Here is a 27,286-nt window from a genome sequence, read left to right as displayed (position 1 = left end):
GCTGCCCAGATCTGTTTTGTTGAACTATTTTTTGGTGTGTTATCAAAAACTTATTTTTAAGAAAAGCTGGTGTATGTCGATATTTATTAAAAATTTTCTGTAGAAACCCCTATGGTTGTTTGTCTACAAATTGCGATAGCATACGTCTAGAACAACACTTAGGACGGCGTCTGTGACAACGATTAGGACGACGTCCTAGGGGACAATATCAAAGATGTCGTCGAGGACGACCTCTAGGACGTCCTCGAGAACGACGTCTAGGGAAACGTCGAGGATGACGTGTGGAACGACCTCGAGGGCGACCTTAAGGACGACCTCTAGTACCACCTCCAGGACGACCTCCAGAGCGATCTCAAGGACGACCTCAAGAACGACGTCGAGGACGACTTCATGGACAACGTCCAGGACGACGTTCTAGAGGATGACGTCAAAAATAATGTCTAGGACGACCTCAAGAACGACCTCTAGGTCGACGTCGAGGACGAAGTCAAGGTCTTCAGGTCCTTCAAAGAGGGGGAGGATGTGAATGAGTGTTACAATATAAGCTGAAATTGTCTGAACAGGTGTGCGCATACCCACTGCGCATACCTACTGCGCATTAGGAGTACAGAAGGGCCTTTTAATGGGGGGTATGCTATCGAATTATAAGTTTACCTTCGGGCACAGGAGAAAAACAATGGGCACTGCACCAGATATTTTCCAAAGCGGACAGCATTGTTAGGGTGGATTAAAGAAAGAGTGGGCGTGAAAATAGCTCGCTCGGTGGCGCTCCTAGCATACGAAAGTGGTCGCATTGACACTTTCACCATGGTACCACCTAAACGCTGACAACAGCTCGACAACCGTACCCCAAGCTGCATCTGTGATGACCAGCTACTCTTTCTCCTTTGCCCTCGCCCGCGCACGCTCACCCGCTCTTGCGCTCGGTGTGCTGGCTTAGCTCGGTGAAGGGAGGGTGTGCAACGCCTCTGTTCAGTCCCTAAATGTGTGAAGTTGCACTATTTCCCCCACATTCATTACGCTCTGCTCTGTTGTTATTCTAGCACACCACAACATTGTTTCGATTATTTACTCAGGACAAGCAAGCCAAGTTCGTATGTTAATTGTGCATAACGTACGAATGGTTAATTTTAGTGGGGTGTGGCATCGACCTCCTGATAAAACAATTGTGGTTCGGATATAAACTGACTCTTTATTAAAACTATCATGCGTGTTTTATAGCAGGCCACGATGCACCAAATTTACCGGATAATTTACCCGCCAAATTTACCGGATAATTGCTTGTTAAAAGTTTTTACGTAACACTTTTTCGACACGCTGGCGAGTATCTAATGATCCCTACATGATATTCTACCTTATAGCTGCCTTTATATTAGCTTAGCAAGTTCCACGAAGAATAGCAAGAGCTGCAATTCGTACCTCGGGAACATGTCCGTTCCTTGTTGCAGTAGCGATGCCAATACGAACCAAAAGCTGTTGATCAACGTGAACCTGTTCTTGAGATGTCCCTTCCCGGCCAGCTTGCGGCACGACGGCCCCGCTCTCCTCTTGCACACCCACTCAGCCGAGCTGAGCCTCGAAAGAAAGGAGAAGAGCAGCGAGGTTGCCAGGACCGCCGTCAAGACGTACAGCCACAGTTCCGACGTCCATGGGCGCAGGAAGTGTGGGATCTCTTCGAACTGCCTGTCCACATTACGGTACAGGATCCCGATTCCGTTCTGCATGAAGGGCGCCGTGAAGTCTACGTATTCGAGTCGTTCTCGGGTGATGCTGATATCCCCAACCCCCAGGTCTGCTTCCTGAAATTTGGGAAAGTGCGAAATATATTACATAAATGTGCGCTCACGGCTCGTCGTATTAAAAAAAAAATAATAACAATTATCTAGAACATGCTTGATTACACGCGTTCTTGTATCTATCTTCACAGTGAGAAACGATGGAGCACAATAGTTATACGATGAGTCATATCTCAAAATGATGATAATTATTTGCTTTTATTTGTACAATAAGCGACAATATAAGCTGACCCAGTTAAGTCTCCAATTCACCTGACCACAGGCCACAGAGGACGCCAGCGGAGACACTCAAGTCGACTGCAGTCACTGTTTGTGTCCCTTGACACCTGAGAGGGGCGCTGCGACGCGCGCGAGACGGATAGCGACATTAAACGTTCACGGCAGTGGATTGGCTCTGGTGGACTGTAGTGTCCCCTGCGGTCCATCATATGGTGAAACAGAGCAAAGAAAGAAAGTGTCGTATGCGGTGCCTCCGGAATGCTAAGCAATGAAACCGACTAACCTTCTGCGACAACAGAAAATATAACTGTGCATTGAAATTTTTATTTTACCAGAATAACGTGCTCGTTATGTCCCGCAACGCTTTTTTTTTCCACCCAGGCATTAGTCCCTTTGGGTCAGCTGACATTGCCCCAACCTGTACTCTTTTTGACAAAGTAAACTGTACTTAGGGAACACTAAAACTCAGCCCAAGCTACCACTTACATCATTTGCAATTTTACAAACTAGGATCAGCACTCAGTATTACTCAGTTAATATACATTTATCCTGCTTAACGGAGTATGCATTTTACTCAATGTCCTAGAGAAAAAGAAGTGTTACACGTCTTAAAGCACAACAGTGAGCGCACGTATATGCACACTTGGCCACAAACGTTTAAAGACCATGCGAGCCGTGGACGAGCTGCATCACTGCGCTGCCTTGCGGTGCGTCACCTATTGTCGAGACCCGTAATGTGCCCATGCGCGTCCTTTGATACTTGTAGGCATTTCAACTCTCCCGCGTCCGGCCGACGCGTTTTTATTCTTACGAATACGGCGCCGGGCGACGACTTGGTAGCTCGACTCGCGTGGAGCGAAAAGCTCGCGCTGCAGAATCCAAGGATCCTAGGTTCGAACCCCACCCCTGCCCGTTTCGATCTGGATGAGCATCGTAACTGCGTGCGGTCGTGCATCACTACTGCGTGAGCATGCTAAAAACCCCAGGTTAGCAGTCATACTGCATTGGAAAAAATTGCTCGTCTACAGTGTAAACCAGGGTCGCCCCATCCTGGCAGACCGACCATACGCTTTATCAACGCTAAACGTCCACTTTGACTTTTTTTGTGAATTAATTATAAACTCCACAGTTTTCCTCAGAGTTGTTTCACGTTTTACAGGGCATCAAAGTAGCTCAGGCTACGTCGTATAAAATGATCTACACCGGTTTCTTAAAATGTCGCGCCATACCTTGTTCTTTTAATTTTATCGACTTGTCATTTTGTTTTTGTTTCAAAAATACTGTATCTTTTGAATGCGTCGAAGGTCACAAAATCCAAATTTTAACGGATAATTTATTTTCTTCTGGAACGGGGGTTCTTAAGAACGAAAATGAAACGTAATGGGTGGAACGTGACAGATAGAGCGTCGCGAATGATGTACCACGTGACCAGGCCAAAACGTCACGCAACTGCTAAGTACAACAGTCACGAGACTACGCGATTTTTTACTGGGCCATGGGACATCGTGGCAGACCACGCAACGTCCCCCGTCTTGAGAGTATTGTACACTCTTCAGCGAGTGTCGGCATAGATAAATTATTCTTCCACTGCACTTCGCCAAGGGACGAATGATTTATTTTATGGGAAGGAAAGTAAACGGGTATTCTGGGTCATTTTGAGTAATGCAGTGCAACGGGATGAATACAAAAAAAGACAATACACAGAACTGACTAGCAAATGAAGGTTTCTGTTGCCCACAGCTTGTGTAGAAGCATATGAGCGAATCCAATTAAGCAGAGTGCGGGAAACTTTGCGATCTGCCTATTTGGATTTAGCACCTATGTTTATACTATACGGAGTGTGAAAAAATAAACTATCATTTGATAATTAGCGCTATGTATTGTATTGTCCTTGATTCGTCGGTGTCCCGTTGCGCTATATTATCAACAAATGTTCTTCAACCAACTAGCCAAGGAAGACCTTATAACGAGTATTATGGAAGGATGTGTTGGTTGCTTACCTAAACCAGAGGACGAGATAAACAACCAATAATATATATATATATATATATATATATATAGGTGAGGCAGAGTAGCTTGAGAACAATGGACCGGGAAAATGTAATAAGTCAGAGATCCGTACTTGCGGAGTTGCTATACTATGAGTTTATTGCATGTATTTCGACAGTTTCGCCGAGAGGCTCGGCTTCGTCAGGAGATGGCATACATGTGAGGGCATCAGACTGTGCAAAGCAGTAAGGGGCCAATGGGGCGAGGAGGACGTGACGTCACGAAAAATAAAAGTAAAAAAACATATTAAAAAAAAAAAGGTTGTATTTGAGCGCGTTCCCACGTTGCTCAAATACAACCTTTTTTTTTAATATGTTTTTTACTTTTATTTTTCGTGACGTCACGTCCTCCTCGCCCCATTGGCCCCTTACTGCTTTGCACAGTCTGATGCCCTCACATGTATGCCATCTCCTGACGAAGCCGAGCCTCTCGGCGAAACTGTCGAAATACATGCAATAAACTCATAGCATAGCAACTCCGCAAGTACGGATCTCTGACTTATATATATATATATATATATATATATATCTATAATGGGCTCTTCGTTCACAATATATATATATATATATACAAAGAATGTTAAACTGAAGATACCCAGTTGGTGGATTGATGGTTGGAATATGTTAAGCACTGGTGCCGTGTCGCACTTATCGCCCGTGTCTTGAAGTCAGATAGTGTTTTGACGTCTGGCACTCCAGTCTTAGTGCCCCTCCCGTTGGTGTTGTTCTTACAGATGCTTTTAATTACTTAAAGCTCCTACCTGGGTATCTGATTTTACTTTGTGGTGTTTAGAGGTGTGGGAATGGTACTTTGAATTGAATAGCACTGGATCTCTCATAGCTTTCACTGCAGAAAAGAAAACCAAAGTATACTGGATCGCTGCACTGTTCAAGCTGGGGACAAGTTTGCGCTATTCCAGTTGAATTATATGTGCACACCCCAAGTGTAATGATATTCTAGTCACCACAATTATACAGACGGCATCTACAGAGCGTATAGAAATAGTTGCTAAATAAACACGTTTCCTTCTGTCATGGAAGTCGGTATTTTGTCAAGCCTGAAGGAACGACAATGAATGAAATAACCTGCCTGAAGAAATATTAAATTAATTATAATGTAATACTTCCAATTGTTTAATGGAAACTAACTATGCAACTTTGCGACCATATGTTATGTTGATCAGGTTTATCATAAAATGACATCTAAATATAGGCCAGGCTTGATTATATTTTTTTTGTGTGTGAACTGGAGAGAAACGTCATTATAATTTGTAGAGCGGAGCCAGAATTTAAACATTTTCCAGCTCTAGTGGAAAGGTGCTTTCAGGATGCGCATACGTTTTCTTTAACTTTGTGTAGTTTTATAGTAAGTGTAGAAGGCTTCTTCTCGTGATATGGCTGATTTGACCGAAAAAGAATTAATCTTCAAATTTGACATGATACAAATCGAATTAATCCTTCATTTGTTTCTACCAATAACCCGCTTCTAGTTCATGAGTTGAAAGAAGAGCGGAAGCATTTAATGACGGGTGAAGAAGACGCATTTTGGAACATTTGTACGCACTACATTTCTTTATGCGATGGAGTTATTAAGACAAGGGTAGAACGTCTTTTGTTCCACTGAACCTTTAGGTGTACTTCAACGAAGCTCATAAAAGCCCGTTAATTGCCCGGAGTTCCAAAGTACGTGATTTCTTTCAGTAATAGAATTGCCCTTCAATAATTTTTGTTTAGCCAGTAATCTTGTCAAACGTGGTCTTCAAACTTTTTATTTTCTTGTCATTTCATTCTCATTAGGCAAATTTTGTGGTCTTGGTACCTAACCGAGCGAAACTAAAGAGATAAACACTTTTAATACTATTTTGATGAATGTTCGGATATCTCTATCTCCGGAAAAAAGGAGGCCTATTGTGTTAACGCACCCAAGCTCGGAGAATGAAGAGTGAAAGTTCGGCCTGTAGAAACCACAGATTGTTAATTAAATCAGCATGTTGCATACTCGCACGGAAAATGAAGAAGATGAGATGGTTTCTCCTGGAATACATGAGGACTGGTGTCCTGTAGAGGCTGAACTAACATGAAAGAAACAAAAGCGCAATTATAGAACTCGACCGTTGACGACTGGGAAAAAAACAAGGAAGAAGACAGAAAGCGAGTGACGAAAGAGGACCGACGGACGAAAGACAAGTATTTGAGTGTTTCGTGTAATTACGTAAATACATCCTTGCTATTTGTCAAGTGTTTCAATGCAAACCAATCGCCTTCCGCAACACCCCATTCCTGCACTTTTCGATCTGGCTCAGCATTGCACCGGTGTGCGGCCGTACTTCGTGCTGCACATCAGAAAACCAAGGCTAGAAGTGGTATGGCACTGGCTAAATTTATCCTCTACAGAGGAGACACTACACAAATATTAGTGCGAACTTCCTGCTGAATTGACATACACACAACAAATTATCTTTTATGCTCAAATCGAGCGGGCCGTTTGGGGGGTCTAGAAAAATGATATTTAAGTGGACAATTTATTTTTAAAACCTAATTTCCCCCAAAATTATACTTTTTTTAATCTGTTTGGAGAAGCCGTGTTTGTCGTAGCCTTTCTGATGACGTAAAATTTAAGATATAATCAATTACGAAAATCGAGAAAGCGAATAACTGGCGAAACTAAACGTTAGATGAAGGGAACTTGTGCGAAGGTAAATTAGGAATCAATGGCAAATAACATGCGTCGCTGGCATCGATGACGGCGTAACGGCAGGATCGAGCGCAGGCGAAAGGGTGACTCCGGCTCGACATGCGGAGCCCGTATCGTATACACGCTGGCGTTTGGAACAGTCGGTGTAGAAGGGCCGGCGCGTAGAACATTCTTGCCTCGAACAAGCTAGAGGCTTCTCGAATCTACCAGAACTCGACTTTTGGAGAAATAACGAAGAGGAACATCTGCTCGCAGGAATCGAACCTTGGCCTTTTTCGTAGGAGCCAAGCACGATAAACGTATGGCCACGATTGCCCTTGCTCGGGCACGCTGGCATTACACCCCCCTTTAAAAAGAGCATCGTCTAGACGCCATGTGCAAGAAAACAAAAAATAATAATAAAAAAAACTGTGGAGGCTGGCAAAACACGGTTTTTTCGAGCCTAATACGGGATCACAGTCATAGTCTCATCGAGCGAAGTACAGGTTGAGGCGCACGATGTGGACGACTTCAGGTCAGGGTGGGCGGCTTGATGATGCTCTTGTTCCATCGTAGTTTAAGTTTCCCAGGCGGCGAAGTACTTTGTGAGGTCCCTAGCAGTGTTGCGGAATGGGCACCCCCATTCCATTCCAATTCCATTCCGGGGAATTAGGGTTTTCGATAATTCCATTCCTTTCAACTCCTAGGAATGGGGACACTGGGCCCATTCCCACTCCTGGAATGGCTGAATCGTTCCATTCCATTCCCCTAATTCCTAAACGTTAAAAGCGTCACTTGACAGCTGCATTACGTTGCGGGGTTGAGCAGAATTATTCAAAAATGTATTTGGAAATACAAATACTGGGATAGATGAAAACAGTTGCTAAGATACTGATTCTCAAGTCTCAAATATATCTGTAAAAATGTATCGCGATACATATCGGAAATATATTTCAAAAAGAGGCATAAAGTATTTGCAAATACAAATACAAGAATGTAAATCTGATAATGCAATACATACAAGAATGTAAATCTGATAATGCGATACATTTTTCAAATTTCTTTGAGACGCCAACTGAGACGAGGCTTTAAGTTTGAAGTAGAAGTTTTTTTGCTTTTTTTCATGTTCAAGGTGTTGCCTTGAACATGAAACTTTACCCACGCTGCTGTATAAAAGGACAATACATACTTTCGTTGTAGGTGACCTCGTTGAAGACCATGCAGGCAGTTGCATTTCAAATTTTCGAGAAAACTGAAGCACATGTCTTATCTTCTTTTACGGTTGAAAAATCGATACGGTGGCATCCCTGTTGTGACGGTCCTTCCTGCCGACTCTCCGCCTCCAACGCACGAATGGCAGTCTTCAAGTTTCGCCTAGCATCATTCAAACGGAGACCTGAGATGGATTGCGACCTGAGATGGCCGGCACAGGTGCGAGCTCTCCGAGAAACAGCGCGCTCGAGACGAGTCGCAGGTGTACAAAGCCTGGGTCCGCACAGCGAGGCCACATCTGGCCTCCTTCCTGGGTATCGGTTCACCAGAGCAGCGGGTCACGTTCACGTCGGCTGATGCCGTACCCTTGAGCCGTGCAATATTACAGGCGCAGACGCATTCGGATATGTGCTTAACTTCACTGGTGAAAGGCACCGCCGCCCCCCTCCCCCTCCCCCCTCTGTTCTTTGCTTTGACGCTTGATTTTTTACTGCATTTTTTTGCGTATAAGTCTGTTAGGGCATTACGCGGGTTCGCAGTTTCCTCATTTTATTTCTGAACAACCGACTACCTGTCTAGCTCGGTGTAGCTAAACATAAAAAAAAATAAAAAAATACAAAGAATCTGTCCCATTCCATTCCCATTCCACTCCGGGCCAAAGGCATCTAATTCCATTCCCATTCCATTCCCCTGAATGTTGCCGCCATTCCATTCCCATTCCATTCCGGGGTCGCGAAAATGCGGAATGATTCCGGAATCATTCCAACTCCGGAGTGGCACCTCCGCGACAGTGGTCCCTAGTAGTGCTTCTGGAGTTTCCCGCTTAGACCGCCTCGTCGGGTCCAGAATTACAAAGTGTCTCCCGGCTTGAAGCGAGGGTCGATCCCACGAAACGTTGTACCGGGTACAGTCGACACGTTGTTGATCTTGAATCCGAAATCCGGCAAGCTGGCGTTGAGCAATGACGTGGGCGTCGTCGCTGCTGTCGTGACCGGGTTCATATGGTAGCATTGAGTCGAGCATCGTCGTCGCCTTTCGGCCATGCACTAGCTGAAACGGTGTCACTCCAGTTGTCTCTTGCACCGCCATGTTTTAGGCGAACGCGACGCAGTGTAACACCTCGTCCCACGACTCGTGCTCTACGTCGATATACATGGCGGTCACGTCGGCGATAGTTTTGTTCAGCCGTTCTGTTAGTAATTTTTTTCTGTGGATGGTACGCAGTGGTTCGAAGGTGACTGGTGCTACTGAGAGAAACGAGTTTTCGCGCCAGCGGGTCATGAACGATGATTAAATGTCTCTAATGAGGACTTCGGGGCCGCCGTGCCGGAGGACAATGGACTCGATAAAAAAAACTTGGAGATTTCTACATCCGTACCTGATGGAATGGCTTTCGTCTCGGCGTACACACTAAACATCATTACACCCTTCAAGGTGTAAATGGCTGATCCTATAACTAACACCCTTGTTTGTGTAGCAAAACGCCATAAGAGAAGGGCGTCATTCCTAACACCCCTAAATGAAGGCGTTATTCCAAACACGCTTAAATTAAGGTGTGATTCCACAGTACACCGTTTTATTAAGGTGTTATGACTGCTCGGTACGCCCTCTAAATTGGGTGTACCACCGCCAGAAAGGAAAGTAAAAAAAACGCAGTGACCCCCACCCATAAGATAGGGTGTAATAACCCAAAAGATTGCACGAAGAAATGACTGCGAATGAGCCGAAATATGCCTGATTCACTTTTTTTATTTTTTAATCAAGATTCTACTAGGTTCTACTGAATTCTCTATAGACGATTGCAAGCAGATCATCGGGCCGCAACCATCTCTCTACTTGTGTGGGCACGTGCGTGCAATTACAGGCTTGTCAAAGGGCAAAACAACGTTCATGCGTTCATCATCAAGCTTGGTGAAGGCAAGACTGAAAGAAATAGTTTCCTTTTATCCTCGCAATTTCACTACGACCAAGACCCTTCTGAGTCAGTGGCGGTACGTGCGAGTATACTTGGGCCAGACTAGGACCAGTACGCCTCTGTAAGGTCATGAACATTCCATCCTGATATTGTTTCACGACCCCTATAAATTGTACAACCAAAGCCACTTGTTAAATCTCCAACTTTACTTTTCGTGCAGCATTTATGCTTTGTAGCACTGGTGACGTAAGCAAATATCGAGAGGCCAGCAAAGACGGAACGACCGGGAGTTATTTGGGACGCAAGCGGCAGTTCATGTTTGTAAACAGTAAAATGGTCTATTAAAACCGAACCAGGACTACTATCAAAAGCATGCTTGCAGAGTACTTACAAAAACGACAGCGATCTCATGTAATCCGTGATAGATGGATAGTTCGATTCGGGCAGCACAGAACAATTCGCAAACACAATGCCGGGGATGAAGGCGGTCGCTCACATTCAGCGGAAGTCTCGCGGAAACCGATGAGCAGCTCTCTGTCGTGATAGATGCACAATCTGATTCGGGCAGAACAAAACAACGCAAACACAATGTCGCAGATGAAGGCGGTCGATAACATTCAACGGAAGGCTCGCGTCCGCCGATGAGGAGCTTTTTGTCGAAACGCGTCCTACAAACACAGCACAATAATTCCATAGACTCCGACGAAATAAACAGTTATTATGAAAAAGTTGGCATGGATGTATTCCGGCCGTTCACGACGAAAAATCACGGTTACGAAATGCAACTCGTCAGCACCTGCTTGCACGAAAAACAAGAGAACACTGGCTGACGCTTTTTAGAAACCGTCCCTATCTGGTCCCTACAAATCACCATAACCAGGCAAACGGCGAAGGCTATAACCCCAGTGAGTCCATCAGCGCGCCAGAGCGAGTCGCGTGACAAAGATTCCTCAAAGCGTTTTTGTCCCACGGAGAACGGTCATGTGTTTCGCTCCACCCTTCTAATTCGCTAGAAGCGGCCTTCGCACTCGCTCACAGCCACATGAAGACACAAAAGAAGGTGTGGAGGCTTATCGGAAGACAAGGTCGAAGGGGGGTGGACAAAGCAGCTAATCTCCCTCTATTGCCTCCTGCGCTGCACAGGGAGGGTCACCCTGTGTGTGGGACCTGGGGGTTGTTGTTCGGGTAACGGTTCCCTTTCCAAAAGTGTGGAGCCGGGGAGTGGCTTACGCTGTCTGGATATGCTCTGTTGTTCCTTCACTCCAACCGGACTCCAGGAGCCATCCCAGCCAATCCAGTGTTGAGAAAGTGTCATGTGACCATGAGCTCCCTGTGTCGCTCCGCCCAACCGGAAGGTCACGCGATTTTCTACCGGCGCTCGATCGGCTGGGATAGCTCGTGGCGTCCACAGCGCTCGGACTGAAGGTGGAACGGGGTATAGAACTCGTTGATCGTCTTGTTTATGCGTTTGAGTTCCTTCTTTCCCTTTCTCTTTTTGTCCATGTGTTCGGAAGTGTATTTATTGGTGTGCTCACATCAATACATTTCAGCTGCGTTTGAGGTTTCGTTGTCTTCGTTCGTTTGTTTATTTTTCCCCATCTCGGGGTCTACAAAATGTCGATTGATTACCAGCTCGCCCGCACTCTATCACTGCTTACGTCAGGACTAGATTCATGTAGTAGCTCGCCTGCTGTGGTGTGGACCGTGAAATCACAAAATAAATACACAGAACGAATTCGAACGCTGTCGAAGCACGGGTCAAAAGCTAAGACGCTGAGTGCATGTAAGAAGGGACGCGGTTTCACGCGTTCCAAAGAAAAACCGAAAAAGCATCGGAGCGCCAGAGATTTTGGTGTCAAAGCGCAGAGATAAGAATCTTGTACCCTAACTGGGGTGTCATGAATCCGACACTTTCGATTGTCTTGCGGCATTATTTCTTCAGAACTACACAGAAAGATAAAATCTCAGTGAAGATGCCACAGCTATTGCGAGACCCAGTCAGGTGAGTTTGTACTACCCGAAATGAGGGCGCCACAGTTTCTTCAAAGCTTCAGCGCAGGAGGTCTTTCTCGGGCTAAAAGCAAGCAGATTTCGTTTTGCTTAATCTTGTTTTTTTTTTTCTTGTTTTTTTAATGTTCTATTTTAAACGGTTAAGAAATAGAAATACCTCGCCGGCATAGCCGATCCACGCAGGACAATCTTGACACTCAACCAAAAACGGCGTTGCGTACGGTATGTCGGGATGGTGTCGGCGCGACCCATTCCATTCGTTAAATATTGTCTGGGCGAAAATGGTGTGGCCAAATCTTTTCGATTAGGTCCAATATCGGCGCAATATAATGTGTCGCTTGGGCTGTATAATTACACGTCTTCGTTTACCTTTTGCGGGCGGAGATGATTTTTTTAAATTGAAGTTGAACTGATAAAACTGATGCACACGCGACACGTAATTTCCGGCTCGTGTCGACGGAGAGTTCGATCGTAGTTGCAAAAACTATTCTCTAGCATTTTCTAATCATAGCCGCCGTCGTGTGGCGAATAATTATACTCCATGTTTGCACCGCCGTACATCCAGCAACAGTTTAATCAAAGCAATAAACATGAATGGCTATGAAATCATGAGTGTGTTCGATAAAATCAGCATTACACCCCTTTCAAACAGTGTGAACGACGGACGTAAAATTCGCCCACAAACCCTTTTTACACGATTTCAGAAACCATCGCTACAAGCGGGACGTAAAAAGGGTGTGTAAGGGGTGCAAGGCGTCAGCACACCCTTTTTACACGCACTGATATTCAGAAATCGGGTAAAAAGGGGGTAAAAACGTTGTTTTTTCTAACTTGCACCCTTCTTGCACCTTTTTTACACGATTACTGGTGTTACAATGTTTAGCGTGTACCGCGTGAGATCATCGGTCGCGACGACTGTCCATTGGTTTCTTTGTGTCGATGATGGAAACGGTTCAAGAAATTCATTCCGATTTGCTGAAATGTTGCAGATGCCGGCGTAATAGGCTGAAGAAGTCCAGCGGGAGACCCGCTGGACTTCTTCAGCGGCGTTCCCTCTGTCGTTGAGACTCGTGGCAAAATCGGTTGTAGCGACCAACTGTCTTCGCGAGCTTGGGTCAGTAGTACTTCTCGCGCATCCTGGCAAGTGTCCTGTTGTACACAAGGTGTCCCGCTGTCGGGTCATTGTGGCAGGTTTGAAATGTCTCTTCTCAAAAAATGGAAGGGATCACCAACAGCAATGCTGGGTTGCTATCGCTGAGTTGTCCTTCTAAAGCACACCTTTTCGGACAGAAAACGTTGGCAGTGTTTGCATGAAAACGGGGGGACACGCACTTCCTTGCCCCTCTGGGTCGTCGATCAGTACTTGCAGTTCAGGATCACATCTATGAAGTACTTCTATGTCACTGACATCTAGTGTGCCAAAGAAACTCTTGCCGTCGTCGTCTTCACTGCAGGCAGGACCAACCCCGACGGCGGCCCTTGACAGAATACTGGCGTCGCTGTGCTTTCGGCCGCACTCGTACACCACGATCATGCCAAACTCGCGCAGTCGTAGACTCCATTGTGCGAGGCGTCCTAAGGAGTCCTAAAAATTCGCGAGCCAGTAGAGCGAGTGTTGGTCCATACCCACTTGGAACCGACTTCCATACAAGTACGGGCGAAACTTGGAGTGAAGGTTAGTTCTTTTCTTACGATTGCGTCAGGCACTCGATGACTGAGAACGTCGATGGTCTGCGGATGTTAGTGGTCATAAAAATGACTTACAGCACTCCATCAGGGAGAGAAAATAAAAAGAAACGCATATTTACAGTACAGGCCGAACCGTTGCCCTACCGCCGTTCTTCACGCTCACCGTGCGCCCCAGTAAAGATGTTCTCTCTTCGAGATTGCGCCGGGACCCGACGACGGAGGCAGCTGATGGTTGCTGACGGAAAAATAAAACATCCAGGACTCCGCGGATAAGGGAAAAGAAAAGACGTATATTTACAGGCGAAGCTATTTTCCGAATCTTTGCAAAAGGTCCACCACACGTCTCTCTCTTTTTTTTTCTTTTCTGTGCCAGCCTGCACGAGCGCCGCCAATCCACCCACACACAGGGGCACACGTGCAAAGGGAAACACGCACAGAAAAGAAAACTAAACTCAGTCCCGTTCCTGCGTGCATTCACGGCGATGGCGGGGCCGATTCTCACACTTGGTAATGGCCCAAACGACAGCTAGGTATTCCATCTCCGTCGTATAATTACCATCCGCCTTCGACAGTGTCCGGCTTGCATAGGCGCCTACCCGCTATGTTCCTTCCTGAATTTGGACTAGCAACGCTCCAAGCCCCGTGTTACTTGCGTCCTTGTTAATTTTGTAATTTTTCTTTTTTTTTTGTGCCGGCTTGTCGAATTGGACAAGGACGGGAAGTGTTTCCAGTGTTTTCTTTCAGCTCGCCGAACACCTGCTGGCGCTTTTCTGTCCACTAAAACTATACGGCGTCTTTTTTGGTATGTAAGTGGCGCTGAAAGCTTTGCAATATCTGGAACGTATAGCGAATGTAATAGGCACAAATGCCTAGGAATCTTCCGGCCTTCCTCTCGGACGGTGGGGGAAATCCGGCTACTGCGCGCCTATTCTCGGGGTTTGGACTAACAGCCTCACTGCTCACGACGTGGCCTAGCGAGCCGACATTTCGTTGGCTTTAGAGTTAGTACAGCGGCCCTGGTGGCTTGCAGTACTGAACGGTGTCGTCGTAAGTGCTCGTCGACGTTGCTGGCAAACACTACAACGACGTCGAGGTAGACGACACAGCTCTGCCTTTTAGGCTTGCTAGCACGGTGTTCATAACACGCTAGTTGCACACCAAGGTAAGTGCACGGTACACTGTCCCAACACACCCCTTAAACACCGAAGGGGTTGTAGCCCACTTTCCATGCAAAAATCCACGGCACTTGCTCAAATTATGGCTGCCCCGCAGCTCCAGAGAAGCTTGTTGCCAGCGTAACGACCGACTTGGTTCATTTGCTTTCATATATTTCATTTATTTCACCCTTAAATGCCCGCAGAGGGCTTTGCACAAGTGTGGAGGGGGGGGGGGGGGTGGATTTGAACACTGAAAGTAACAGAACAAATAAATAAGACTAGGATGCTTGTGAACACGTGTAAACAGGACGCTAGAAGGTGACGAGAGCGGAGATTGCAGATCTGAGGTTATTGCATTCTGGGATGCTCACAATAGGTTCCGGGAGGTTCCAATCAGTAATAGCCAGTTGTGAGGGAGAAGATTTAAATACGTTAGTCGTAGGTGTAGTAAGTTGAATTTTGAGTGGACGCATTGTCGGTGCGGGGGGAGATGTCGGTGGCCAGTGGGCAGTATTCATCTTTTTTTAAAGGAAAAGTAAAATACATTTCGTGAAGTTGAGTAAGACGTCATACTTTTCTGCTACGCTTTAAAGGAGGGTGGTTTAATTTAGCCTTCATTGCGGTTACACTTGTGGGCTGATAATTTTGGAGAATGAAACGTGTTGCCCGGTTCTGTACAGCTTGCAATTTTTCTTCGAGATACAACTGATGGGGGTTCCAGATAGTGGATGCATACTCGAGTTGAGGACGGATGAGATAATTATATGCGATGAGTTTTGTTTCTGGTGTGACCTTATAGAGGTGGCGCTTCAAAACTTCTAAACTTTTGTTTGCTTTCGCGGATATGTAGTCTATTTGAGGCTCCCATGACAAGAAATGGTTAAAGTTGATAACAAGATACTCTTCGAATGTTACGGCGTCAATTGGTATGGTAGAAAGTGAATAGTCAATCTGAGTAATGGTGTTTCTTGTAGTGAAGTTGAGAAATTTATTTTTTCAACAATGATCTGCATTTGCCATTGTCAATACCATGCTTAGTTACGTGAAAAGTCAATTTGCAAAAGGCTACAGTCGGTTACCCTTATTATTTTTCTCTAAATCACGTAGTCGTGCACGTATAATATAATAGTGGAATTCAGAAGATCTGGCAGGTCATTTATTTAAATTAGAAACAGCAATGGACCCAGCACGATTCCCTACGGTACTACCAATTTAACAAGATTTTGGGACGAACAATTGTTGTATATAGCAATGTTATCTGTTCGGATTGAATGGAAGTTTTCAAGTAAGTTCATAACGAACGTTTCTACTTTAAGTGCTTTTAATTTTCGGAAAAGACAACGCGATATCATCTCCATAGCTCCTGACTCTTATTTCCTCGTTTTCCAGCTGAAATCTACGACATCGCTTGCTGTTCTTGACAATTAAACAAAAGAGTTCCAAATAGAGGTTAAACAATAACGGCGACATAGGGCATCCTTGCCTTACGGATGTTCGTACAGGTATCGGTTCAGTCAACTCCTTTTTGGCAATGCATCTAGTGGTATCCTCTTAGTGCATCCTTTTGACCTCTTCCAATATACTCTAGCCCACAATTACGTGCTCCAAAACATCGAAAAGAACATCGTGTTTAACACGATGGAAAGACTTGTCTAAGTTATACTTGTTGGTGAGCGCGTTGGTAATGATGCAATTTTGAAAAGTTTTGTGAATAAAACTCTTTCTAATGTTAACTTATCTAAGTCAAGTTTAAGCATTGCAACTTGGCCCATGCCATCGTCACATGCTTCCATAACAGGGCAACGTGCACATCCATCAAAGTAGATAGATTCTGTATACCATATGTCTGGTGATCTTCAATAAGCTGCCGCGCAACACTCTGTAACTGCCTCCATAGAATTTTAGCAAAAAAAATATTGTAATCTACAATACGTATAGTTATCGGTTGGAAACCAGTGACTGGGCGTAGTTTCGCAACGTCGTGCCTTTTGGGGCTCAATACAGTGTATGTACGTGAAAAAGGCGGCGAGAGTGCTTTCCTTTCGTATGCTTTACAACTTACTTAAAAAAAGCGATTTCATCACGTTCTTGTACTTCTTATAAAATTCTGCCATACCCCATTGGGTGGTGGCGTTTTCGAGCTCGGAAAATCGTCTATTGCTCTCTCAATTTCTTGATTATTGAACGGCTGTGCGAGACATTTCTGCTCATCTTCCTCTAATCGCGGCAGAGACTCTAGAACTTTTCCACACATAGGGTCCTTCCTTCTTTGAACTTGGCTTTCAAAAAGTTGCCAATTGTGTGCAACAAAAACCTATGCTCAATATTCCTTGGGCTCATGTTATGTTAATAACTCCGATGTACTGGATCTCGTCAATTTCGTTGCGAGGCGCGAACCTTTTCATCCGCCAAAAACCGTTTAGTCGGCCGTTCCCCCATCAGGTACTTCTCTAATCGAGCGGGAACAATGACTCCCCGGCAACGCTCTTGAAGAAAACGCTTCGGGCGTTCCTCAACTGTTTTCAAATATTTAAGAGATGTGCTCGGCCGGTCACACTCAGCCATTCACAGCAGGGACTCAAACCGTAACAGTAAACAAAACCGAAAACCGTAAACCATTTCGCAACGAAATTTGTTCGTTAACCGAATTCGGAAAAAAACGTTGTTTCAAATTGATAAAAAAACATAACCGTAATTTTAACTGTGAATTATTTAACGGTAACCGATATTAACCGGTATTAACCAAAAAACACAAAAAAAGTATTAGTTTTTCTCAAGCATGTCCTCGAGGAAAGATCTTGAAATGTCGTATTCATTTGAACGAGTTATCATCAGCGCGTGGTGCACATGGTAATACATTTCCGTTCAATATAAATTTAAGATTAAGAATACTTAGTCGGAATCAGTGGTTGAGCTTATAATGAAAAGACTGTATTCGAGAGAGTTCGACTGGGGTTCAACTGCTGCGCACATGCGCGACAGGCTGGCTCAGTTGGTTTTGGATTGAATGATGAATAGCACACTTACTTTCTTACGTTATGAAAATTAACGTAAGCAAGTAAGTACGTTTTAAGGAAAAGAAACGGGATAAAAATTATATTTTGCTTACTAAACGTTTGATGCAGTACCATTTAGTTTGGTCTGTGTTATGAAAGTCTGCGTTCAGACTTAAGTAAAATATATATCTGGGCGAATATTATTATTATTTTAATCAATCTTTATTTCTATAGACCTTTTCATCCTCCTCCGCATGGGCGCTGCCATCTTGGAATCACTTGACGCGGCAGCCATTAGGTTGCTTCAACTTGCTGCTCCGCTCTCCCCTCCGCGCCTTGGCGGATGCGTTGTATTCGTGTTTTTCGTCGCGTTTCACTACGCTTTCTTGCCTTAATTCGGAAACTGTAGTCCGATACGTCTACTCGACGACTCCTGATGTTTGTTTACTAATAGTGGCGGAACATTCTCAGTAAGAAGCGCGTATATTTATATCGAGCATTTAGGTTCGCAAGGCGTCAAGAATAGTCAGCACAAGGAGACTATCTGTATTCCCTGAAAGTATCGTTCTTTGTATTTATAATATATCGAAAACAGTTTCTTTTGATTATGTGAGGAAACTTGCGGAGGAGGTAGGCAACGAACGTTTAGCGTGTATTTTATCTGAGGCTAGAAGTAGAGGCACGCCAACATCAAGCGATTTGTTTGTTCATAATACCACACCTACATGTGTATGAGGTTCTCAATCTCTTTTTTTGCGACGTAGACATTCGGTTGGTCGGTTTACTTATGAAGTTTAAAAAATGTATTCCATGCTCGCTCCCATTTCGACAGTCATTTATATGATTCATTGATTACATTTAGACAACCACTGCCCTCCACTTAATTTACTTAACACAAACTTTGGGACCTCCCGCGTAAGAATCTGCCACAAACACTTAACAGTAGCGAGTTTTAGAATAGCGTGCACAAAGAAATAACGTCGTTTCTATTTGCAAATCCAAAACGCGGTTTGGGTTCGGCGCATGCTCAATAATGATGACGGTTTTTTTTTTTTTTGCTTACGTTGTTTTATCTTTTGCCAGAATCTAATATCCGCGATTACTGACGCCCCCCCCCCCCCCCCCCAAAAAAAAAAAAAAAAAAAAAGAGCCGCGTGCATAACAGTTTTTTGAGTCCAGGATTGTCGATGGCGAATAGAGGTTTACTTTTTGTGGCTGGTTACGCCGAAATTTAAAGAGCCGAATCCGTTCTAAGAAATAAATATTTGTTCACACAGGTCCGTGAAGTGGTGCCTAGCGCTAGAATTCAGGCAAACTTTCCGAGGTATTTCTCCTCCTGCGCCCTTTAATTTTATTTGGCCAGTTTTACGGAAGACAAATGCCAGATTTAATTTAGGGGCCTGTCACTTATATCATATCCTGAGTAAGCAAATGTTCATATAAAAATGTATTTCCTAGGGCGAATACCGCGAAATGCTGCTGATGAGTACTTTTAGCAGGATTGATAATTTAAGAAATTTCCTACTAAGCCTGTCAAACATGCTCCAGTACTGAATTAAAAAAAGAGGCCGAGACGATATTATTTGTTTATATCAATTATCTGCGTCATTATACGATACGTTTTTATTCTGCGAAGTTCACTAAAGGTTGGGTGCCCACGAAAACAACACAGTGAGTTGTAAACTTGCGAGTTTATCTGTTCTGGCCGATTCAGAACATTGTTAATCAAGCTGTCGATATGCTTCCTTCTTTTACATTCACATGTTAGTTTCTTCATTAGTATTTTTTTTTTTTTTGAAAACTGGTGTCATCGGGTATGGCCATACGCGATGGTAATCTTCCCTGTACATCAGTCGGGCGTTTCGCAACCGACCATAAGCAGATACATCAAAGGAGTTTGTAAAAGAAAGCCTACGATTTAAGCTAAAGTACACCTCGTAGTCATCAAAGTGCCTCAATACCACTGTTTCATTTTGTTGTGTGCTACCAGGAAAATAATCGTATCACAAAATTAAGCAAAAACAACATAAAATAGCAAAATAGCCGCGTTCACGTTGAAACCGAAACCAACCAAATTGAAGCAACCTGATGGCGCCGAGTGCGTCAGCGCCCTCTGTCCGCTGGTGAGGCAACTACTAAAATGAAAAGGTCTATAAGAACTCAAGTGTAATTCGTTCGATGAAGTAACTTCGCTATTCCTGAAGAGTCGGATGTCTGAATCTTTGATGTTAAAAGAAAGCGATTCAGGTGTTGAGCGTCAAATCGACGCTCGCGTGACAGATACTGCGCGCTTGACTTCCACGGCTGGCTGCATCGTTTATTTCGAGGAGATCTGCCATTTAAAAGTTACCCACTCAATAGCAGAGATTTACACCACCCGAGAAGCCAGTGGAAGTGGAAAACATAACAAAACCCCGATTTAATTGCGGAACACATGAAACATAGCCGTGATGTTTCCCTTAAAAATAACGCAAACAAAACCCGGACAGGAAGTGTTCTGGACTCCCTGTCATGGCGGCCAGAAGGGTCCAAATACGATGCATCAAACAAATTTTTGAAGAAACGGGAAAAAAGGGTTTTAGGAACGCGTAACAGGCAACCGAGACTCTAAACATTAAAACCGTAGAAAACCGGAAAGAATACGATATCAAGAGGAAGCGGTAGCCTTAACCGTAATTGAGACGTTATATTTTTCGGTTAGTCTCTGCTTCACAGGGTTTGCGAATTGTCGTTTAAGCCACAATCGTCGCAACGTGCCTCGTACGTTAAAATCGACTGCCTTTCGATAACAAGCATCTTCACTACCTGCTTGTTGAGCTCCCGTGTCCTGGAATATACCACCACCATCTCTTCAAAAAAAAAAAATAAAAAAACGAACGTTTTGAAAAGGGCATTTATTGCTCCAAGAAAAATTTCATAATCAAGAAGCTTTGTGTTAAGCTTCCACAGCTTCTAGATAAACTTCGTCTTCGTCGGCGCTTTTTCTCCAATCGTTGTCAAAAACATGCAATGATCCAGAAAAGGAGACTGGCGTGGCGCTATGCATCCTTAACATTGGTGCCGCGGAGGCCGACACGTATACACCAACTCATGTTTACAAACAAGCCGGAGCGCCACTAGTGGACGCCACCGGCGCCGCGCATGCGCGATGGGGGTGTGGGCAAGAAGCTCGCCGTCGCCCATAACCAAACCATTGGAATGCGATGCTGACGGCGTCGGTGTGAGTCCCCCTGCCCTTTTTCGCGTTTGAATTGTTGATTCTACGTCTTCCTGGCGACATCTGACTACTTGAGCGGCGTCAGCAAAATTACCGAGGCTCGTTACACCGCAAAGCTTCGCGTGAATAATGTGACATGTGGCGATTCATTCCGCGTGGACGCCGCAGTATGTACGCTAAAGCCTGATTCGCATGATGCGATTCCGCACGCGATTTTCAGTCACGACGCCGCTCGGGTTGCAAAAGCGTGAACAGTAGCTGAGATGGTCGACGTCGATACTGAAAATCGCAAGCAGAATCGGACCAAGTGAATTAGGGATAACAAGTCGGTGATGCTCACTGGTAACAATGATCAGCATCTCCTTGTATCTACTGTTTACATCGAGTCCGCTTACCAACCTTCAAATTTAAGTCTTTTGAGGCCTGCACTTACTTCTTATCGCAAGTGCCGGGCCAAAACTTGGTCTACGGGCCGACGTCGTCTAAGAGAGAAGGCGACAAGCAGAAACGTTTAAAAGAGCAGACGACTGTTCGAATGATAAGGCGGCCGTTTGAACTTGAAGACGCACTGAACGTAGTCCGCAGGTGGTCCGCGCAACTTGACGGTTTTTTGGCATTTATGTTGGAACAAAACAAATAAATCTAATGAATACAAGTATTCGTGAATTCAACCCAAAGTGCTCCCGTCCAAGCAATCGTTGTCCGACGGCGTCTGCTTTTCCCTTTTCACGGCACATATGCAGATTTTCGGACGAACCGAGCACGTGAACCTAACCTTCAAACCTTTCTCGACACTTTTGGTACGGTCCCAGTCGCGGCGTTTTGACGAGAAGGTAGGTTTTTGTCTTTTTCCTTTCAAAACAACGCAGGAATACACGTCTGGCATGGGGACTTCTACCCACAGCCCCAGACCAGAAGTGCGACCGACGCGCCACCACCACGCATTGACGTCACAGAGTTGAGTTCGTGTATATTTTATCTAAACGTGCATGAGACGAAGCTTAGAAATGGAGAAACGGATCTCGCTCGTCTCATTCTTGACCGTTCCAGCGTCCACCAAGGCGAAGTATTCGACTGCTTCGCTTAAAACATGCATACTATTGTCACTCCTCTACCTCAACGGCGTTCTGTCTGCTGCCCTTACAACGCAGTGGAAGTCGCCCAACAGCAAAATCGTTTTATCGCATTCTATAAAACGGCGTATACCACTAAAACAAAAAACGATATTTAACCGCACTATGCGCATAGGCACAAACGATTCGTCACAGAAAAGACGCCAAGAAAACATTTTTCATGTTGAACCGCCTATCCGTGTCAGTTGTTACAACTAACTCTGACGAGGCCAGGGACGTCTAAAATGAATAAAACATCCGCAAGAAAAACAAACCGGCCGTGTGACACAAACATCGGACGTCTGCAAAGCAGGTCTAAGCTCATTAGCAATCGGTTCCTCCTCAGCCATTTTAGTCGCTTGCACCGTTAAGGAATCAGGTTTGTCTTTGTGCAAAAAGAGCTGTAATTGGTATTTCGTTTTCCCTGTCCTTCAAACCTCCAAAATTTAGCGATGCAACTGTTATTGCTGGTTGGAACGTACACAGATTGTGTTTTGCTGTAGCACTTGCCTTGGCGTTTGGACGTCGGTTCTTGTAACCAGGCGTCAACCCGCTTACTTGCTGTTGAGTCGCCTCCGGTAATCTTGAGGGAAGGAGGGCGTGGGCTGGAAACGTTCATTCTTCGTCTTCTCCCTCCACGGGTTTGGCCTGCGTCTCATGCCCGGCGTCGATGGAGTGTTCTCATCGAGGCTACGGTTGATGAACTCGGTGACTTTGTCCATGGTGCCGTAGCGTCAGGAGGGCGCCTTCTCAGACGCCGGGAAGAGGCCTCACGCGGGGCTACTTTTTACTTAAGTAGCGTCGCCGTGGGAGAGGGTGCCGCGCTGCCTGGTTTAGGGATGACACCAGCCGTCTCTTTCTTGCTCTCTCCGGCGGAAACTTCAGTCGAACCTTCCGCTCCAACAGAATGACGACAGGGCTCACCGGACGGGGGAGCTTCGCTCTTTCTCTCCCTGAGTGGAGCGCTCAGCCTCGTCGACATCCACGGTTAGGGGCGAAAGGCTTTCGCCGCCGCTACACCAGTTACTCGGGCGTAGGTCTTCACGCACTCCTCCTTCTTATGGCCGAAGCTAGAGCACACCAAGCGATTTGCCACACGGCACTCGCGCCTGATGTGCCCGGCGCGCTTACAGCGCAGGCAGCCCGGTGCTCTCTCTGGGATGACGATGAGGACGTCGGCCCCCTGAAGCCGCAGCTAATTAGGCATTCTGACGGGCGTGACGCCGCTCTTCAGGGTCATGCGCACCACCTGGGTAGTCGACTCGATGCCCTCGAATCCCTCGAAGCACCACTTCTGACGTCCGACTTCGATAACCTTGGCGAAGGGTTCCAAAACCTTGCTTACCGCGTCGTGAGATGCATGATCCAAAACCCAATGGAGGCGTAGACGAACCTCCATGCTGCTGGGGTTGATGATAACACACCTCAGGTCCTCCACCTTCAACTCTTTGCAGCCGATGAGCGGCTGCTTGGCTTCCGGGGCTCGCAGCGTTGGCCAATTAGACGTGGTTCATCTGGAATGCCTGGAGCACCACAATCTCGGACAGGGCGGTGCACCGCTTCAGTTCTTCCCTGAAATCTTCAATTCGATACAGGCGAGCTTTCAAATTGCAGTGCAAAATCAGCGCAATTAAAATAGCCGTACCTATTGGGAGGGGTGGCAACACCACTTTGTAGTCCTCGAAAGACGATGGCGCAGCAAAGGTACAAGTTCCGCTGCCAACTTGGGCCGTTGTCACAGCTCCGTTAGAGCCAGTCATCCTTTGACCCTTCTTGGCGAGTTTGAGAAGCGGAATGTCAGCCACGGACGCGCTTGCTCGAAGACGCGTGTGGCAAGATATTATAGTAAAATTAGTGGCGTTCTATTTTTTGCGTCCAAAAGGATGCTTGAAAAAAACATGCGCCAATTTCGAAATTAATGTACACAAGGTATTTCGTGGATTCTAAAGAAATCTAGTTTCTGCTGAACAGATCATGTATTCAAAAGAAGCGATCACAATTTTTGTTTTAAACATCTCTATTCCAAAATGAACTTTCACAGCCTTCCACATTGCTTAAACATAACATTTTAGAGACCGTTTTTGTGTGACTGTTGCGAACTTGAAATATGACGTATATTTGGCGGGAAAAAAAACTAAACTAAGTAGTTTGAGTATAATTACAATAAAAAAATGTATAGCGAAGGAATGAGTGGAACTACTGGCATGAACTTATTGAATTCTAGCGCCGTTCAATCGGCAGATAAAGTGATTTTTTTTTCTCCAACTAAGCTACGTCAATCTTAACATAGCGTCCACCGCGAAAAACGTATCTATACAACATACTGCACGTTCGAGACAGTAAGCATTTTTTGTATACAGTAGATGTAACGTAGAAATAAGGTCTGCAATTTTCTCTGTAAGCTGTCGTTCAAGAAACGAAAAGCAGCAGTAAATTTTCTAAATCCCCTGTGCAGCTCTTAGCTCGGTTATTTTGTGCTTAATATCCAAAGGTAAAAAGAAACCTTTTATTTTTTTGCTCGGTGCTTTGTAGGCACATTCTTGAATGCATTAACCTTTTGAAAGATAAAAAATGGTCGTGAGAATACTTATCTACTCGATGAAATATTTCTATACCCTTCTCATAGCATCTAAGAATAAACGGTTTCTTAAACACGAATTTTCGCTTACCTCCTGTTCCGCACGAACCAAAAAAGTTTTGATGAAAATTGGGGGTTTTGCTTTACACAACAAATGAAGGGCATCTCGCTTACGCCAGTGGAGAGCTAAACTTTGATATCGAACTCATGGAAGTGTTTTAAAGTGGAATCTTTGTAACGCGATGCCTTATTCATAACAAATACCAAAAAGACTGGGGGCACTTCAGCCAAAATTCGAACCCTCCAACTGTTGATCAGAGGGCCAGTGCTTTACCTCGGAGCCACCGAGGCGAATGTCCCACGTGATTCAAATCACTTATAAATCATATTTATTGCCTTCATGGCGTGTGTTCATACATGTTTCTTTGCAATTAGAAGTTATGTGCGCTTTTTTACACCAAAAATCAAACGTGAACAATTTTAAAAATTTGAATTTTTTACAGCGACATAAGCTGACTTTTAAGAAGGTGAACCCGAATTAACAATCTCAAAATGAGATCTCGAGTATAATATTTTCTACAGGTTTCGTACTCCATTTTTATTGATGTTCTGGAATTATTTTACTTAGATATGTTTGTTGCAATGCGTGTTTCGCTTTGAGCTAGGGGTTTTCTTGTGATGTTTAAGTTTTCTGAAAAACAAGGTTGGGAGTAAATTCTCAATAATCCCGCTAAACTTGTCGGTGATGACGGCTTCGACCAACAAGGACAGTTGTCCACTTCAGCCACGAACGGAAAAAATAATTTTCGCCATTTGTTGAGTTCCTAACTACAGCCAAGATTAGGCATATGCGGTGTAGGTCTAGGCCCTGACATGACATACAAGTTGTTCGGATAAATAGATCAGTGATTATGGGTGTTCATATAATCAGAAGGACGCCGATATGCTCAATAGAATCAAGCAAAGGGCTGAGCTCACAGCGCACGTAGGAAAAAAAAGTGCACACGTTTACTTCTCTTTAATTTCCTCCTATTGTTCCAGACACTAAACCCACGGTTCAATTGTTAAATAGAAGAAGAATATACTTAAAGGCGACGAACGATGTGTGGGTACGAACATTTGTTAATTAGGATGTAGAAATGCTTCGTTTTCTGAAAAAAAAAAAAACAAGCAGGAACACAAGCCACAATACACAGCGGAAAAACAAATGCTAGATGAAAAAAAAAAATCGGTAAACGTTTTATATACGCTCAAAAACTCTTCGAAAGATAAACTCGAATCGTGTGTCCGACTTTTGCAGAACTCAAACTTTTAGACAGAAAAAAAGAAAAAAAACAACTAAACCCATTCCACGTCTCGGCCGCAGGATGGATTCATCAATCATCTCTCGGCGCCATCGATCAACGACGGTTTCGGTGGACGGAAGCCAGATGGCAGCGGGCGGTCGCACTCACCCTTTCGTAGACCTGTCGTACCAGGCCCGTCCAAGTGCCGTTGGGCGAGAGGCTGCCGTAGTCCTCCCCGGAGACACGGACATTGTAGTCGAAACCAAGTGCCCTGGCCAGAATGTCCAGCAATTCGATGGCGAAGCCCGTCAAGCGGAGCTCCGAGGTGCCGTTGACGGCTGCTACGCCGATGAACCGGCCACTTGACTTGGCAATCACGTACGGAGGATGCTGACAAATCCCCGTGACATCGAGGAAAAGGAAAGAGAGGGATGCGGGGGGGGGGGGGGGGGGGACGTGGGGGAGTGCGTTTTTTTCAGTATCTGCCTCATAAATCACTTTGTCCCTACGCAGAACGAATTGTCGAAACGGTCAAGAAATAAGGATTTCACGCAACCAGACATCGGAGCTGAAAAAATAAAAATATAAAAAATTCGGACATTAAATACAGTTATTGGCCCGTAAAAGCATAATGCCTTTGTAAAAAAAAAAAAAAAAAAAAAAACACATTGAGTGACAAATGTTTATGTGTTGGTACAACATCTCACAGTAAACGGCGAATATATGAAGTTTTCCTCAGTTGCTTCTTTTTTAATCATCGTACTCTCTAGTTTCTGAGAAAAATTAGGGTGCTTTAGAATAGTGGACCCCAAAGCTTTGTGTACGCAAAGAATGGCGTCCTCGCCACATCGCATGTGCCTAACGCTAACCACGTTTTGCGCTTCCGTGTGCTATTTTAGCGTACTCTGTTTTTAGAAAATTGCGTACGTACGTAGAGTCTTTGTGCTCCTCCAAGGTGAGCAGAGTTAAAAAATGGTGGTTCGCAGGACCATGGATGCGGCCGCTTTGACGGCGTCATGAGCGCAATGTCGGCGGCATCCTAGCCACTGCGATTTTCAATACGGCACGACATTGGAACCGGTTTGGAAAACCCAGTAAGGCGGGAAACGATCACCAGCAACTTGATGCTTGCGACTCGCGAATATTTCTCGGTGGAGGAACGGTGTGTGACGGACAGTACACGAGACCTCTCTCGCCGAGCCAACGCAGGCGGACACGAGCGGTAGACCGCTCGCGTCGAAATCTCATGTTTAAACAAATCTCAAATGTTATTCTAAACACCCCCCCCCCGCCCCCCCCCCCCCCCCCAGAAAAGAAAAGAAAAGAAAAATGTTCTTTTATATATATATATATATATATATATTTTTTAGTTACGCC

The 27,286-nt window shown here is 45.0% G+C and overlaps 1 protein-coding gene across 1 annotated transcript in view; it reads right to left on the bottom strand.

The window, feature by feature from the left end:
• The window catches only part of LOC8039158 (glutamate receptor ionotropic, kainate 2), a 62,348-nt gene extending 35,681 nt beyond the window's left edge, over window positions 1–26,667 (bottom strand). Inside the window, exons 1-3 of the mRNA XM_040216011.3 lie at window positions 26,617–26,667; window positions 26,078–26,299; window positions 1,420–1,799 (exon numbers count right to left, since the gene is read on the bottom strand). Coding sequence (XP_040071945.3) covers window positions 1,420–1,799; window positions 26,078–26,299; window positions 26,617–26,667 — 653 coding nt within the window. The remainder of the gene's footprint in view (window positions 1–1,419; window positions 1,800–26,077; window positions 26,300–26,616) is intronic.
• Window positions 26,668–27,286: the final 619 nt, after the last annotated feature.

Source organism: Ixodes scapularis, unplaced genomic scaffold (assembly GCF_016920785.2).
Source record: "Ixodes scapularis isolate PalLabHiFi unplaced genomic scaffold, ASM1692078v2 PGA_scaffold2__306_contigs__length_199485367, whole genome shotgun sequence".
Lineage (NCBI taxonomy): Eukaryota > Metazoa > Arthropoda > Arachnida > Ixodida > Ixodidae > Ixodes > Ixodes scapularis.
Note: the sequence above shows the minus strand (reverse complement) of the source record. Positions and strands in the feature narration are given on the sequence as shown.